The sequence below is a fragment of the Indicator indicator genome, chromosome 14 (genome assembly GCF_027791375.1).
Source record: "Indicator indicator isolate 239-I01 chromosome 14, UM_Iind_1.1, whole genome shotgun sequence".
NCBI classification, from domain to species: domain Eukaryota; kingdom Metazoa; phylum Chordata; class Aves; order Piciformes; family Indicatoridae; genus Indicator; species Indicator indicator.
Window position 1 is genome coordinate 9,145,517 of NC_072023.1, and position 16,490 is coordinate 9,162,006.

The 16,490-nt window shown below is 50.2% G+C and overlaps 1 protein-coding gene across 1 annotated transcript; it reads left to right on the plus strand.

Moving 5' to 3' along the window:
- The first annotated feature begins 393 nt into the window (after positions 1–393).
- On the plus strand, positions 394–9,727 carry RAC2 (Rac family small GTPase 2). Its single transcript, XM_054386835.1, has 7 exons — positions 394–428; positions 3,378–3,449; positions 5,037–5,154; positions 6,572–6,634; positions 7,351–7,510; positions 8,796–8,930; positions 9,698–9,727. Exons 1-6 carry the CDS (start codon positions 394–396, stop codon positions 8,924–8,926), a joined length of 579 nt encoding a protein of 192 aa, XP_054242810.1. The 3' UTR covers positions 8,927–8,930; positions 9,698–9,727.
- The last annotated feature ends 6,763 nt before the right edge of the window (positions 9,728–16,490 follow it).

The following is a 16,490-nucleotide window of genomic DNA, read 5'->3' on the forward strand; positions in this document are numbered from 1 at the left end:
CTCACCCCTGTTTCTAACCCCTGTTTGGTTCCCCTGTTCAAGCTGTTTGGTGGCCCAAGCCATTCACCAGGATGGGGTGGGAAGGGAGTGGGTGAGACATGTCGGGAGAAGAAGAAAATATTACAGCAGTCACCATCCCAACCAAAGTCATGCACGCCCCGCCCTCAGCTAACGGCCTGGGCCACAGAGCTGCTGTTGTGGTGGGAGGGGAGGAGGGACCAGAGGGTGAGCTTCGAGTAAAGTTCCCTCTTCCACTTCCTCCCTCCTTGTAACCTGCTGCTTTCTGCAGCACAAGGGTCGCTACCCAGATTTGCCTCTCTCTCCCTGCAGGTTGCCTTGGTCTGCCTTGCCTGCCTTTGCCCGTGTGGTGTCCTCTGCCACGGGTTCAGAAACATGCAAGCCATCAAGTGTGTCGTGGTGGGAGATGGGTAGGTACCCTGCTGGTTTTGCTGTGGATGTGGGGAGGGAGGGGTGATGATGAGGGGCAAAGAAAGTAGGTGGCTACTTGATGAAACTTCTCCAGCTTTGCTTCCGACCTCCTGCGAATCGCTTTCCCTCTGTCGCTCGTTCTTCCCTCCCCAGGGCAAGCCAGGACCTTCCTCTGAGGAGGGTGTAGAAGAGGACATTTTGAAGGGCACCTGCAAAAGGGGCACGGAAAGTGGAGCAGGTCTGTTCCACACACTGGAGGTGGTGGCACTGCTGCCAGATTCAACCTGTAGGCAGGAGTCAGATTTCAAACATGAGAGGTGCAAGTGCTCTCCTGCAGGTGAATGGCTGCTTGAAAGCCATCTGCTCACTGGAACTGCCTGGGAGAGAGTGTAGCATTACAGCTTTGATGAGATCTCTGCTGGTGTCTTTGTGCTCAGCTTTTCTTGGCTCATTATCTCTGTATCAGGGTGTGAGGGAGACTGTTTGGCAAGGGGTTTCTGTGGGCACAAGCAGGAGGAGCTTTTTCCACTAGAATAAGCACTGGGACTCTGGCAGTGGGAGGTAACACAGCCTTGGCTTCACAGCACGATGGCATCACAGCCTATGTCCCATGACCCCTGGAAATGTCCCAGTCTAAGCCATCAATAAGCGAAGCAGTCAGTACTGGGTGCAGGAGGGGTGGGGTGAATAGGGCCTCTTCTTGCCCTGTGGGATGAGTAGATGCAGGGGAGGGAGGGAAGGAGAGGCCACATTTGGCACAGAGTAGGTTAATTCATTTCCCAGCTAGGAGCTGGCCAGACTGTTATCTGGGGCAGCTATCAGGTAGCAGATGAAGAGACATTTGCAGCAGCCCTGCTCCCCACAGTCACTTCCTCCTTCAAAACTCGCCTGGGGAAGACGTCTGCAAGCATAACACTACATATTAAATCAACATTCTCAGGTGCTGGGGCATGGGGACAGAGAGAAGGGACAAGGGAGGACAGAGCCCAAAATAAACAGTGTTACCTCTAAGAAAAGTCCCCTGAAGGCTGTAAGTTAGAGCTGGGTGGACAACTGGATGGGCATTTATCTGTTCCTCTGTTAACCTCCTAGTTTTACCCTCATGCATTTCACCAACTCTGTAGCCATCCCCCAGGGCAGCATTCGCCTCATGTCATGGCTAAACCCACAACATGTCCTGCTCCCAGCTCCTCTGGCTGTAACCCTGCTTAAGTGTCTTCTGTCCTGTCATTCTGCTTCTCTGTACACTGCACCTCCCCTCTCACCACCTTGCAATACAGCAGTCCAGTCATCCTCCCACCACCCTGAGCTCCCACTTCACCACCCTTCAGTGCCCTCCCAGCAATGCCAGCCACGTCACCCTCCCTTGGCTCAACCTTACTGACCACAGGACTTTCTGCTGTCACTCAGATAAGTCCCTCCTGTTGCCCCATAGCTGTTCTGCCCCCACAGCCCCTTCCATCACACATCACTGACCTGTGAACACTCCCTGAGTTCAGTTCTAGGAACCCACATGTGTCACTAACCTCACCTCTTCTCCATCGGTTTGTTGTAACAACCTCCTCCTTGACCCTTTGTGCTCCTCTCTGTTCATCCACACTAATTCAGAACTGTCCCCCTTCTGTGGCTGACCCATCCACACATCTGTAGATCTCCTGAGGCTGTTGAGCTTCAGGAATCCTCCATGAGCCTCCTGCAGAGTCTCTGTGATAAGAGGAAAGCAAAGGAGCTGGGAAAAGAGAAGGGACTGAGAAAGGAAGATCTAAGAAAGGGATGTGGCAGAAGGAAGAAACAAGAGTCAGAGCATGCCAAAGAGCTCAGTTTCTTCCTCAGCTGCCCCACAGGGCAGTGACCAGGGCAAAGATGCCAGCTGTGACTGTCAGGGGCAGGGTTCCACCCCTGCAGCAGGGGATTTTACAGGTACAGCTGATATGGTTGGAGCATCCCCAGCAGCAGAACTCCAGCCTTTCTCCCAAGAAGGACATTTCCCTCCTTCAGTGGCTGTTCTCAGAGGCTGCAAAGGCAGGTTGCTCTCAACAACCTCTGGTCCGCACATGCTGTAACTGAAACATGATCAGAATTTCCCAGGCTACACAGATCTGAGAAACAGCAGCCCAAGAGAAAAAGGATTTTCCTTCCTATACTTGTCCTGGATGCTTTATATTCCTCCAGTTTCTCTCCACATCTTCTTTTCCTCACCACTGGCTTCACCTTGCCCATGAACTGCATTACTCCTCCTTTTCCCACCTTCTTCAAAGCAGTGCTCTCAGCCAGTCTGGACTGTGCTGCCACATTGGTTTGTTTGTACTTCACTCTGCTGCAGCATGGGTGTGGGGGAGGCTGAGGAGAGAGGAAGCACCACCAGCTTCTAGCTCAAAAACACCACCAGCAGCCTCTGCTAACCACAGAGAGAGGCACCTCGCTGGTTTCCTACAGCTCTCTCTGCAGATGATGCTGCAGCTTGCTGCAGACAAGCAAGGCTGGAAGATATTGTGGTCAAGTCCAGAAAAGGTGCCATCAGCCCCCAGGCACAGCTCTTGCAGAAGCAGGCAGGAGTGCCTGTGTTGAGGGGCTGGACCTGGCTGGGCAGCTCTGTCACACCTTCACAGCCTGGCTGTGAGCATACAGCCCTGTGCACACACTGGGAAATGGGCTCACCCCCACCTCAGAATGGTTGTGTTTTAGCTGAGTGATCTCTAGACCAGACCATAAAAGCAAACCTTTGTGCTCAAAGACAACAAATACCTTTTTTGACCTCCTGGGTTTCTTCCTGCTGGTTGTCTAACCTATGGTTATGTGCTGTCTGGGCCTGTGAGTATGGTTCTGCTTCCAGGTGTCTCCTGGCAGGGCTCACTTAGATGTGTGGAAGGACTTCCCCATCCTCATCTCACCCTAGCAAGACTACCTGCACTACCATCACTTCTTATCTTTTTTAATTTCTCTTTCAGAGCTGTGGGGAAAACATGTCTCCTTATCAGCTATACCACTAATGCCTTCCCAGGAGAATACATCCCCACTGTGTGAGTAACACATAATCAGGTCCTGGGGTGAGTGGGAGGTGTGGAAAGCAAAATGAAAAGGGGGGGGGGGGGGCAGGGGGGGGGGCAGAGACCCCTTGTTGTGCACTCTGGAGGCAGGTTTGCAATCTCCATACCAGCAGACCAAGGGCTGCCAAACCAATGAAGGTATCTCTACACTTTGAACCTCTCACCTTTCCCTGAAAGCCCAAGTGGTCTCACAAACCCCTGAATTTTAACTGGGGTATTTGAGAGGTACAACTCAACCCAAGGGACTATCTATCTGCTAAGTTTACAAGTAGCAAATGGAATCCTTTTAGGCAAAACAACTGGGCACCAGGCTACAAAAATTGTGCCAGATCCAAGAGAAGGTGGTTGGATGAACAGAGGTCCACACTTCTTTCCTTGCCCAAGGCACCTGCTGTCATGGGAGGAGGCACTGACAACTCTGATGGTGGGAGTGTAGGATTCAGCTCAGTGCTAGAGCAGAAGCATTATCTGATCCAGTGGATGTATGCATGAGGCTGGGACAGACCTCCAGATTGTTGGAATCAGGAGTAAGCTTAGGATTCCTTTAGTTTGAACTGTCAGACCTATTGGCACAAGGGCATGCTTAGGCACACACACCACACATACTCATGCCACACTAAACTTGAGTTCAGATTCCTTGGGAAGGATGGGTTCAGAAAACCTCAGAGCCTTCTTTTTTTCCCCTCCAGACCAATTTACATTGCAAAAAAAAGGCTGTGGCAGCAAGAACCTATATTTTGTCAGAAGCTGGTTTCACAGAATCACAGAGTGTTAGGGGTTGGAAGGGACCTCGAAAGATCATCCAGCCCAATCCCCTTGCCTAGAGTAGGTCACACTGGAATGCATCCAGGTGAGTTTTGAATGTCTCTGGAGAAGGAGCATCATCCCCTCCTAGCATGTAGCCATGAAGTGGCTATGTATTTTTTTTGTCACACACTATCTCTCCTCCTGTCTGAGGCTTATGTCTGGAGATGCAAAATGGAGACCATTTTGTGCTCCTGGATGGTGTATGTCATGAACACATTCACAAAGTCTTGATGTTGGTTCCTTCCTGTCTCTAGTTTCCCTCATCCTCTGCTCCTGAGCATGCAATCCTGACAGCTGTTCTCAAATATTTTATTCTGGGTCATCAAAGAGTAAGGGCACACACCTTGGAATTTTGGCCTCAGTACCACCAGGAGTACAGAGGACTGCAGGGCTCTGGGGAAGCTACAGAGACATGGGTTCTTCTTCCTAACTTTTAAGAAGAAAGCTGGGGTTTAGGGAATGAAAGAAAGACAGGGGCTTGGCTAGAGCAGATGGAGTTGTGGAAAGGCTACTGGGAAAAGAAGTGGGAAACTGAATGGATCTGCACACAAGGCAGCACAGAGGAAGCTGCAGCCAGGCACGTGTCCAGGACAGCTGGGTGATGGGGAGGAGGTTGATGCTGAGTGAGAAGTCTGCAGCACCCAGGTGAGCTGAGATGAAGAATCACTACCCTGGATGCACCTAGTGAACCCTTACTACACTACTTGAAGGGCTTCTCCTGTTTGAGCTGTGGCCTATGCTTCTGAATTTCAGGTTTGATAACTATTCTGCCAATGTGATGGTTGACAGCAAGCCTGTAAATCTGGGGCTGTGGGATACTGCTGGACAAGAGGATTATGACAGGCTGAGGCCACTCTCTTACCCCCAGACGGTGGGTCACACTCCATGCCTCTCTTCTTTTGTTCCTCCTTCATGCATGCCTCTGACCCCACTGCAAAAATCAACATCTGCCATAAACCAGGGACAGGATTGCTCTTGTCTCTCTCCACCCTCATTTGAGAATACCTCTGCTGATGTGCAAGTTTCTTGAAACCCTAAAGGTAAAAGACATCCAAGGGTATCTTGGAGCCTTTACCTAAATTTCTTTACTGGTATAACTCAGCAAGAAAACTGAGATCCTCAAACACACTTATGAGCCCAGCTGACTGTTTTCAGTGTGGGACTGATGCCTTACACAACCAGGATAAAAAACCCTCTCCTTTTGCAACATTAAAACGATTCAGGGAATTTAGGAGCTGAGGCAGGAGCTTCTCACATTTCTGTGAACCCCACTGTTCTGGCTTCTGCCTTTTACAAGATATCTGATGTGTGGACACGTTTGCTCTGCTGATGCCTCAACTAAGCCTGAGTGTCTAGCAGAACAAATGGATGCCTCAGACACTGTGTTGGTACTGTACACTTTGACAGAGTGATTTCAGGGTTTAAAGATCACCTTCCCTGGAGAATGTTGTTCCAAGCAGTCTCTTGGCAAGCTCAGAAAGACCCCACTGCCTCAGGTGTTAGGCTGAAGGTTGCCATTGTGACCAAAAGCTTTGGCTGGCAGTTGGGGGTATTATTTATTTCAGCTAGGTTCAACCAGTCAAAAATCAGAGCCCTGGTATAAGCTGTTTGCTTAGGCTCCTTCTGCTGACAGTGCAAGCAGGCATATTCTCAACAATACCCTTGCACCCACTCTGGGACACGTCCCAAGGATAGATGAGGGAATTGTTCTCCAAGGTTTTTGCCTCTGATAGCCTGAGAAGCATGGGCCTGAATCCCTTGTTTAGCTAGGTGAACTTGGATGGCATAAATACAACCCTCAAATGCTGGTTTTGTTTGAAATGGAAGTGCAAACTCTGCTATGCCTAGGAGAAGTTCTTTCGTGAGTAATCAAACTCCACCTCATTTGTGTCCTGCTTGTGTGCTTTCTGGGTTGGGCTTAGCTCTTTCTCAACAGCAGGCAAAACTCTTGTGGCCTGGAAGCTATTGGGTGTTCTGTGAGAAATGTGCTGTTAGGCCATTTCCCATGAGGATGAGTGTGCCTACCACAAAACCCCCATCCTCATAGTTAAACATTTGGCTCTTCTGATAATGGTGACTATGGTAACCATGAGTCAGGGGAGCAAGTGTCCTCTCCTACAAGCAATCAACAGCAGGACTGTGTTACATTGTGAGAAAATTTTCTCTAGCAAGACCCTCTGCTGCAGAGGGAGTATGCTGCCCACCCATCTCTTCTCTCCCCTCCATGCCTACTGTCATGAAGTCCCTTGCTCTCATCTTAACTCTACACCATGTTTGTATGCCTACAGGATGTCTTCCTGATCTGCTTCTCCCTTGTCAGCCCAGCATCATACGAAAATGTCCGTGCTAAGGTGAGCCAGAATATCCTGCTCCATCAGGGGTGGAGGAGGGTGAAATTGCTGGTGGTCTTGCAAAGAGAATGGCTGTGGGTGGTGACTGCTAATAGAGTGTATAGATTTAGAGAGATAATATCTTTTTGTGTGTGTCAGTCATAAGGAACTAAACTATCAGCCTCCTTCAGATGTCTTTTCTGGGTAATCTCGGAGAAGACAACCAACCCTGTTGAAGGACTAGTATTCATCTTGCTGGGCAGTTGAGCTGTGAGGCCACAAAGCTTATATTCTGATGGCATCTTTCAGCCCAGACTGTTACAGCACGAACATGCAAGACCAGTCCAGAGGGTATGAGAAGCAGGCACCCACACACAGCCTTTGGATGGGAAGTGAGGGAAGAAGGGAAAGATTGATGGAGAGGACTACAAAGTGTTTCTTTCGTACCACTTTCAGCTCCCTCCCTGGTTTTCAGGGGGCCACGAAGGGTAGAGAGCAGCTTGTGCTTTTGCTTTACAGAATTCGAGCTCCATGTCAGGGATTTTGTCTGAGAGCCAGCAACGAGGGCTGACCTAGGCCAGGCTATAGTGGCCAACAGTGGGTGGAAGGGTTGTAAGGAATGATGGGGTGTTAGCTATCTTGCTGACACTTTTCTCGGGGGTGGTGCCTCTTTGTTTCCCTTGTGCATGCCCATATGTATGACCTCTCACATCTTTGCCATTTTGCTCCAATGCTAGTGGTTCCCCGAGGTGAGGCACCACTGCCCTAACACTCCCATCATCCTGGTGGGCACAAAGCTGGATCTCCGTGATGACAAGGACACCATTGAGAAGCTGAAGGAGAAGAAGCTATCCCCCATTACATATCCTCAGGGCCTTGCTCTGGCCAAGGAAATTGGTATGTGCTAAAAGGAGAGAGGCAGCAGATAAGGGCTTCCCCTCAGCCTAAGGAAGCTTTCATAGAGCTGACTCACAGTGGTATCTCTGAGGGACACAGGGAGACACATCAAGGGTCGTGGGACAAAATGCACTTCAGAAGACTCATGAAGGAAATCTGCTTGTTGAGAAAGCCTCAGGCCCTCAATCCTCATTTTTTTGCCTCTCTCTGGCCACCATCTTTTACACACACAAACACACACACACAAATACACACTTAGACATTCCCCTCCCCTTTTACTCTGCTATTTCTATCTGGGTCAATATTTTTCTGTGACAGCCACAGCTGCTCTGTGGGCAGAGGCTTCTCCTCCACATCCTTAAAGAGACGGAAGAGTGATTTTTCTAACATCTCTCAGGAAGAGTTGCAACTTCCTGTCCCTGCCTCTGACTGCCAGGGCTTATACATGCAACCCTGGTTTAGAGAATCCCACTCCACCATGCAGGGGCACCAGGTCCCTCCTGCATTTTGAGTCATGCAGAAATGCCTATTCAGGCAACCTCTTTTCTCAGATGCAGGCATGCAGATGCAGCACAAAGGGTAGGAAACAGCTCGAGGGAGAAGTTTTCAACCAGGAGTTCAGAGGAGAGGGTGTCTGGCCATGATAACATAGCCAGCCTCATGTGATGGCTCTGCTTTAGCTACAGGGGTGGAAAATAGGCAAGATCCTCATCTTACACAGCAGGCAAGCTCTGTGCCGAAGTCAAGATTGGCTGAGTGAGTAAAGTGTCTCCTGATAATGCTTCATGTCTTTGGTCATGTGAACTATGTGAACTGTGCTTATTCAACTCAGGCAAGAGCCAGGTGCCTTGCTTTCCAGCAAAAGGTCTCTTGACAACCTGGGGGTACAGAGTCCTGAAGGAGAGGTGCCATGTGATTCAAGATGCCACCAGAGGTGCTTGAGGCCAGGCAGTCTGAGTGACACTTTGAAGCCTGAGGAGACTAGAGACCTTACCTCAAGACAAGATTTAGGGTGTGTTTAGGTGGATGCTGTGAAATGGACACAGAAGAAGAAAGGTGGTGTGGCTGTGATGTGAGCCAGAAATGTGTCAGTGACACAGGCACAGCCATCTTGTTCTGCTTGACATAACCCGTGGTGTTCCTCCTGTGTGTTTCTCTTCTGAGCTCCCTTAGCAGCAAGCTCCTGCCCCTGTCTACCCCTTCCTCCCCAAGACAGCACCTGCTTTCCTCCCCACAATAGCATCTGCTTTCCTCCCCACAATAGCATCTGCTTTCCTCCCCACAGACTCTGTGAAGTACCTGGAATGCTCAGCTTTGACGCAGCGTGGCCTCAAGACGGTGTTCGACGAGGCCATCCGAGCAGTCCTCTGTCCACAGCCTACCCGGACAAAGAAACGTGTCTGCAGCCTCCTCTGAGCAAGTAAGTCTGAGAGGGATCCCTGGCAGAGACATCAGTGGCACTTTCCTGCTCCTGAACCCAGATGGTCAGGACCGCTGGGTTCCTATGGCCTCCTGTACCTGGTGGGATGAATCACCCTCAAAGAGAGAGAGGGAGACAGCAGTGCTGCCTGGGGAAAGGACAGAATACAAGGATATCCAAACCACCTCTCCCTCCTCGCTGCCTGCCTGGGGGCAGGCTCACCCCTGTCTTCTGAGGCAGGGCGACCCAGGATTTCCCACCTTTGCCTTCACAGAGGAGAACTGTTTGTCACCTTCTGCCACAGCAGAAACTGTGTCCAGACTGCCCTGGGGATGACTTGCTGTGAGAGCTGTGAAGCTGAAGCCTTTGCCTGTAGAAAAAAACAAAAAAAGGCAAAAAAGCAAAAATCAAAACCAAAACCAAAAAATGAGCTGTTCCTTATTCATGGCAGTTGCCCAATGGCCCTTCCTCTTACTAGGCCCTCCTCTCCTCAAGGGGATTTCTGCATTGCTGTTCATTGGCTTCTCCCCCAGGATTTTTACTTCTCATATTGTTCCCACCTGCCCTTCCCCTTCAACTCAAGGCAGCAGAGGGAGGAGAAAGGCTTCATGATGAGAGGCAAAGCTGCCAGAACCTGAGGAGAGAAGAATAAATTCTTCCTACCTGGGACCTTGCCCATCATTCTCCCACCACTACAGGGTAGAGGGAGGGAGAGCAGGAAACCAGACAAACTAGTTTTACAAGGTCTGTCATGTTTCTGGCTACAGATTCCAGATGCATCCTGATGCCAGGCTCTGCCCAGCATGCAGGAGAATGATGGCTCCAGCATCTCAGAGCTCAATATCTTGTGGTGGTCACTGCGCTTTTCACTTCTGCTGGCTTTAAAGACTGTTTGGGGTCTGTAGCACTGGTTCATCCATTTGCACAACTTCCCCCACATTTGCCCCACCCCAGCTACCCCTTTCCTTCCTCACCAACTCCTGAGGTTACAACATAGTGAATAAGACCCAATAAACATATGGTACGTTCTTTCCATGTCTGCGATGCCTTGCACCCTGGGGAGATACAGCCCTGAAGCAGTGAGCAACAAGATAGCAGGAGTGGGGACACCTGCCAGCTGTGCCTCTGCTTCAGCAGTGACAACCCAGGCAGCACCATGCTGAGCATGGTACTGGGGAGCCACAGTTGCTATAGGATAAAGAGACAAGGCCTGAGTCATACACCAAGTTGCCAAGTTCTCAGCTGAGCCTCCTGCATTCCTCAACAAAGTGTAAATATCATGTGCCAACCAAAGGCAGTGGGGTGGTTACACCTCAGCTTTTGCCCTTTCTCTTCTCAGCCTCCATGTGTTCAGGGCAAGTTGTCTCCCCTCTGAGACAAACAGAGGACAAGATGCAGGCTTTGGGACAGGACATTTGGTCTTGGTGGGGGGGCTGCCCCTGCAGATTGCTGGGGACACCCTTTCTCCAAAACATTGCTGCAGTAACACTCCTAAGCTCACGTCACAGGCAGTCATATCAGCACCAGCACTCACTCATGCTGCCAGGCACAGGCAGAGCGAGAACAGGAAGGGGGAGGGCAGGGGGAAAAAAAACAAGAGCAAAGCATGAGTCACCAGTCCAGATAAATTGCCTCCAAGTCACTAAAATTAAGCCGAAGAGAGTGGTCCCAGCAGTGCTATGGATCTGGCAACTGTGAGCACCTGCCTTCCTGATGCATTGCAGGGGCTTGAGAGCAAGGAGCCTTACAGGGTGGCTGCTACCACCACTGCCTGTGGGAGAGAGGAGGGCTCAGGGTGCAGTGATTGGCAGTGCAAAATCCTGCAGTCCTAGGAGGGCACAGAGAAGCTGTGGAGTTCAGCCAGCTTACTGCTCCACGATGCAGCACCACTTCTGAGTTTCAAAGGGCTGCCTCTTGCACCAAGGAGGTGCGTGGGGATGTCAGCAGCAGCCGGCCACAGAGGTACTCTGCTGCCAGGGAAATTTCTGCAAATTCAAATGTGGTTGTATCTGAGTAAGGCATTTAGTGCAGTGATGTGACACATTATCCACTGATAATGTCCAGAGCAACCCTGGAGGACGTGGCAGCAAGTTCCACGAATGTCTACATTGCACATGGGCTGCTGGATGAATTGCCTGTGCGTCATCCAAAGGTAATGTAAATTGTGTCAACACAAGTCCACAAGAGCAGAAATGAAGCCTCTGGTGTGGGCATAGACCTGTGGAAAGGCAAGGGACATGAAGCCTTTGAGACCGGGACCTAGCTTTCCTTAAACATCCTAAACATAACTCAGACCACTGAATTCACAGTGAGTTATTACTTCCTCTCCAGTTTTCAAACCTTGGCTTTTACTTTCTCAGTCTGTCCTGTCCCTTGTCACTTACAGCAATGCAAAGAGGAGAGATTCACCATGTGCATGCCACAAAATTCCTGTATCTGCCTGCCTGTGCAAACTTGTTAGAGCTGAAGCAGAGGGTGGGGCAGGATTCTGAGCACTGAGGAATCCAGATGGAGACCTGGAAGTTGTGGTCCTATCACCGTGCTTGGGCTAACAAGTCCCTTAAGAAACAGCCATCCTGGGTACAGCTTTGGCTCTACAGAGCATGGCTCTCTTTCTTCTGAGATACACAACAAGCCCAGGGGCTCCCTGCATGGTGCTGCAGATACCTGCCCTGTCATGACAGACACAGCCACTGGGTGCTGCCCATGCCATTCCTTCCCCAGTAGGGCTTCATCTCTCCTCTGCATCTCCAGACAGCACAGTGGGCAAGATCTAAGCTAAGGCATCCTGACTGCTTTGAAGCCCGTACTGCCTACATCAGTTCACCTTTGAGCAGCACTGGCTGGACATAAAATTGTTCAAGCAGGTTTGGACGGCTGGGTTTTAGACCCTGGCTATGTTCTCTCACAGAGATACTCCCTACTTCTGTTAAGGTGGCAATTGGCCCTACGAACTCAAATGCTTGTAAAGGCAGTGTCAAACTGGGGTCCCCAGCTCAAAAGAGACAGGAAACTACTGGGAGAGTCCAACAGAGGGCTGAGAGGATAATTAAGGGAATGGAACGTCTTTCTTACAGAGACCTGGGGCTGGTTAGTCTTTGGAAGAGAAGGCTGAGAGAAGATCCAGTCAATGTTTGCAAATAATTTAGGGGTGAGTGTCAACAAGATGGGGCCAGTTTCTTTTCACTGGTGCCCCATGATGAGACAGGGGGCAATGGATACAAACTGGAACACAGGAAGTTTCATGTCAACATGGGGAAAAACTTCTTTAGTGTGAGGGTGACAGCACAGGAACAGGCTGCCCAGAGAGGTTGCAGTCTCCTTCTCTGGAGACTTTCAAAAACCTTTCTGGACATGTTCCTGTGTGACTTGCCCTAGGTGAATCTGTTTTGGCAGGGGGAGGGTGGACTGCATGATCTCCAAAGATCGCTCACAACCCCTACCATTCTGTGATCCTGTGATTCTGTGAAATGTCAAGAGCTGGGTGACTGCACAGCACAAGGAGTCACTGATGTTGTCTGCAGGCCAGGCCAGGAAATGTGAACTACAGGGAAGCACTTTGTGCAGGGAACGAAATGGGAAATCTTAATTTTCTTTCTGGGCGAACTGCTCACAAGAAGCCACTTAATCACGGAATCATTTTCATTGGAAGACACCTTTAAGATCATGAAGTACAACCATTAACCCATCACTGCTAGGTCACCACTAAACCATGTCCCAAAGCAGCACTCTACACATCTTTACATACCTGCAGGGGTGGTGACTCCACCATTTCCCTGGACAGACTGTTCCAGTGCTTTACAACTCTCTCTGTGAATGAATTTTTCCAAATGCCCAACCTAAGCCTCCCCTGGTGCAACCTGAGGCCCTGCCCCATTTGTTCTGGATCCACTCCCTGCAGTAGAGATGAAATCTAACAGGAGAGTTTGGAACTGTTGAATTGGAGTTTTACCCCAGAGAAGGTGCAAGAGACATCATATTGTGCGTAGAGCCAGGGCAGGGAGAGAGCTGAGACAGCAAATCCCCTTACTTGCCCGTCTGCACTTAGCTCCATGCATCTGGAGGTGCTTATAGGGCTAAACAGAAGGGAGAGGGTTTGCATGCTCAGCATCCACTCCAGTTTCAGAGCATCTTGCCAGCCAGAAGGCTTTGCCATGTCCTTGCAGCTCTGAGCAGCACCAGTTCTTCCTGCAAGATCTTGGAACAGGCTGCTCCTCTCCTGTGAGCTCATGGGCATTTGCAGGGCGCCTTGCTCTGCCACAACTCCCCCCCGCCACGTAGGGGAACAGAGCTGAGTCCCCCCCTCCTGCCACGCCGCTCTCCCACCACGCAGCTGCTCTCTGCATCCCTCTCTTCCTTCTCGTCCTCTCCCCTCCGCTGTCCGCAGCACCTTTTACCTTGCTCCCCATTCCTTCATCCTTCTCTTCCCTGCTCCCCTCATCTCCCATTGCCTCCCTCCTGCACCTCCCTCTCCCGCGTTTATCTTCCATCCCGGTCTCCCCCACTTCCCCCGCCGCCTCTCCTCTCCGTTCTCCTGCCCTAAGGTCCGTCCCCTCCTTCTCCTTCTCTTTCTCCTGCCGGTGTTTCATTGGCCGCTGATATCCGTCCCCCGGTAGCCACCGCTCGGCTGTGGCTGCCCGAGCCCGGCGGCTGAGCCCCTCTCCGGGGGCAGGGACCCGGTGGCCTGAAGCTGAGGGACCCGCACCCCAGACGGACGCCAGCGGGCTCCAGAGTGGGCCCCAGTCCTGCAGCAGACACGGAGGGGGCGATGGGCAGGTCCGGGAAGAAGGGCTTGCGGCTCCGGTAGCGCATGGTGGGATTCGCTCCCTCCTGGAGCTCAGTTGCAGAAAGGGGAAGGGGAAAAACATGACACGGATTCGGCCGCTGAAGCAAAGGAAAATGTACACCCCAACGACACGTAAGTACCAGGCGGCTCTGCCCCCTCTTCCCAGATGTCTCCCGCGGGCATGAGTCCATGCAGAAGTTCACTTTGCAGTCCGAGAAGGAAACCTACCGACACCCCACCACCACCCAGTCATCATCCCGACCCCCCAGCTCTGCCAGCTCTGCCTGGTTCATGCCAGAGAGCTCAGCCTCGAGGTGAGCTGGAGCAGGGCCATGGGAAGGAAGGTGGACAGGAAGGTAGAGTGGCAAGAGGAGACGCAGGATATTGGACTCTGAGATCCCTCCCAGGTTCTATTCCTATTTTGTAGCCATGCCTAGGCTAGATTTTAGCATCCACTTCCTCCTCTCATTCAGTGCAGAAAGATATTTAATTATTTTCATAAAGAAAGCAGTAGCACCAATTTGCCATCTCTTCCTACCCCTCTGCCATCCTCTTACTCTCCAGATGTGTGGACCAGGCACATTCTGGCAGCTTGATCCCAAACCTCTTGCAACAAGTGCTATCCACATCAGGGACAGATCCCAAGCAGATGCCAACACATAAGCTTCCTCGTGAATTCCTACCTATGCAGGTGCTGCCAAAGCAGCAAGCACAGTGGATGCAACCCAGATGAGCCACTGGTATCTATTGTTCTACCAAGCTAGCCAGAATGTGCTGTGTGGCATTTGAGCTGGAAGATGGTACTTGAGAAAGTTAGAATGGCACAGACAGACCATGGCAACTTACAGACAAAGTTTCTCCTGCATCTGTCTGAGGAGAAGAATGAGTTTGTAGTGAATCAGTGCTTTGTGTTGCATGCCTTAGAATTTTTTATAGGGCTTTTGAAGCCCTGAAGCTGTGTTTGCTGCATTGCTAAACCACAGCATGAGCAATCAGCTTTGAGGTGTGGACCCCAGAGACCTCCCTAAATACTCTTCTGACCCAGCACAAGTTTTGCCATCCATATTTTTTAGAGCTTTGTCTCCAAATGCTTTATTTTTGGAAATTCCTTTGCATGCAGGAAGAACATCCAAAGGGATTCCTCACTATGTCCCCACCTTTTAGAGGCTCATCAATTCATGAACATACTGCCTTGATCTCTGCCACCTTTTGCATGGATCCCTGTCTGTAGAGCAGCCACTGCCCTACACTTTCCTCCAGTAAGTGACTTGCATCATTGGAACATCACTGGGGAAAAAAAAAAGTATCAGAAAAAAAATTCTTCAAACTTAAAGTTTCAATTCACTTCCTACTCTGCCCATTCATTGCAGCCACTCATGACATGTGGGACAACCCAGTACTGCAGAGCCCCAGGAGATGGGCTTCTATCAGGACCATGTGTCACTACCTAAGACACCTGCAAATAAAGAAAATCTAGACCATTGCAGTCCTTCAAAACTCACTTAAGTACAGCAGGAAACATTTATACAATAGTAAGTAGAAATGGCCTTAGGGCATAGCTGCCCAATTTTGGTTTTATGGGCCTTATCAGAGCAGGTTCTTTCAGCATAAGATTTGATACCCCTGTGGAGCCTGGGGTTTGCCTATTTGATATCCAAGGAATCCATCTAAAGCTTAGGTCTCCCATAGGCTTTCCAGAATTTGGAATGACATCTACCAAAAAAAGAGTGAAAGCTGTAATATTAAGACATTTGTGAAAAAAAGTTGTGATGCTACAGAGAATCCATCTAGGAGAAAATCTCCGAAGTATTTCTGGCCTCCTGAAAGTAGTTAATGTTGGGAGTCATTTCCTCTGAGATCCTCATTTTCATTCCAATAACAAAGGAGCTTCAGAAGTGAGCCTCAGGATCCCTGTTCTCTTCCTACCAAGTCATCCTCCCTTCCAAGGAACTAGTTCACCAAGAGAATGCTTCTGACAGTCCACACCTCCAAAAAACTTTGTGGTCCTGAAAGCACCACAAATCTCCCCTGCATAAGGTGTGCCAGGGTGTCTCTGGGCTGGAATACATGCTGGGCTCTGTCTCTCACATATCTGGCACCCTGGCAAAATACAAAAGGCACGTCCTTCACTTATCTGTCTCTCCTGTTTCTGTAGCTTCTTAACCGGTGTTAGCAGCAAAGCTGGTGGCTTGTTTGTTCAAGGCTCTCTGGGAGTGAGCCGAGTGCTGTTTCCATGCCAAACCCTGATGTGACGGGCAATTGGGCACCTCAGATTAGGAAAGCTGGGACCCTGCTTTGGTGTTGCAAACACCTGGGGCAAGCAGAGCCTCTTCCATTAGCAGTGTGTTGCAGGGTGCAGAAGGAGAGAGAGAGAAAAAACAAAAGAAAGAAATAGACATCTGGACTGATCTCTCCTGGTGTACCCAAAATAATCTGTCTCTTTTACTCTCAAACTGGCAGGTGGAGGTCCCTTTTATTTCTGCTGATGGGACAAACAATCCAATGATAACCTGGCCAGTTCTAAAGGAGTTCAGCAAACAGCAGGATACCAGGGAGGGAGCCAGAGCTGAAATTACACTTTGTCAGTGGATACTTTTCCTTCTTTTGTTCATAAGCCACCTGCCACTCATAAATGAGAATCAGGCCCCTGATGACCATGTCCTCACTATTGGAGCCACTAGCAAAACCTCAGAAATTTCCCTGGCCCTTTCCTAGTCTGTGGTTCTTTCTCTAGAGGATCTTTCCCTAGGGCAGAAGATCTATCAGGCCACATT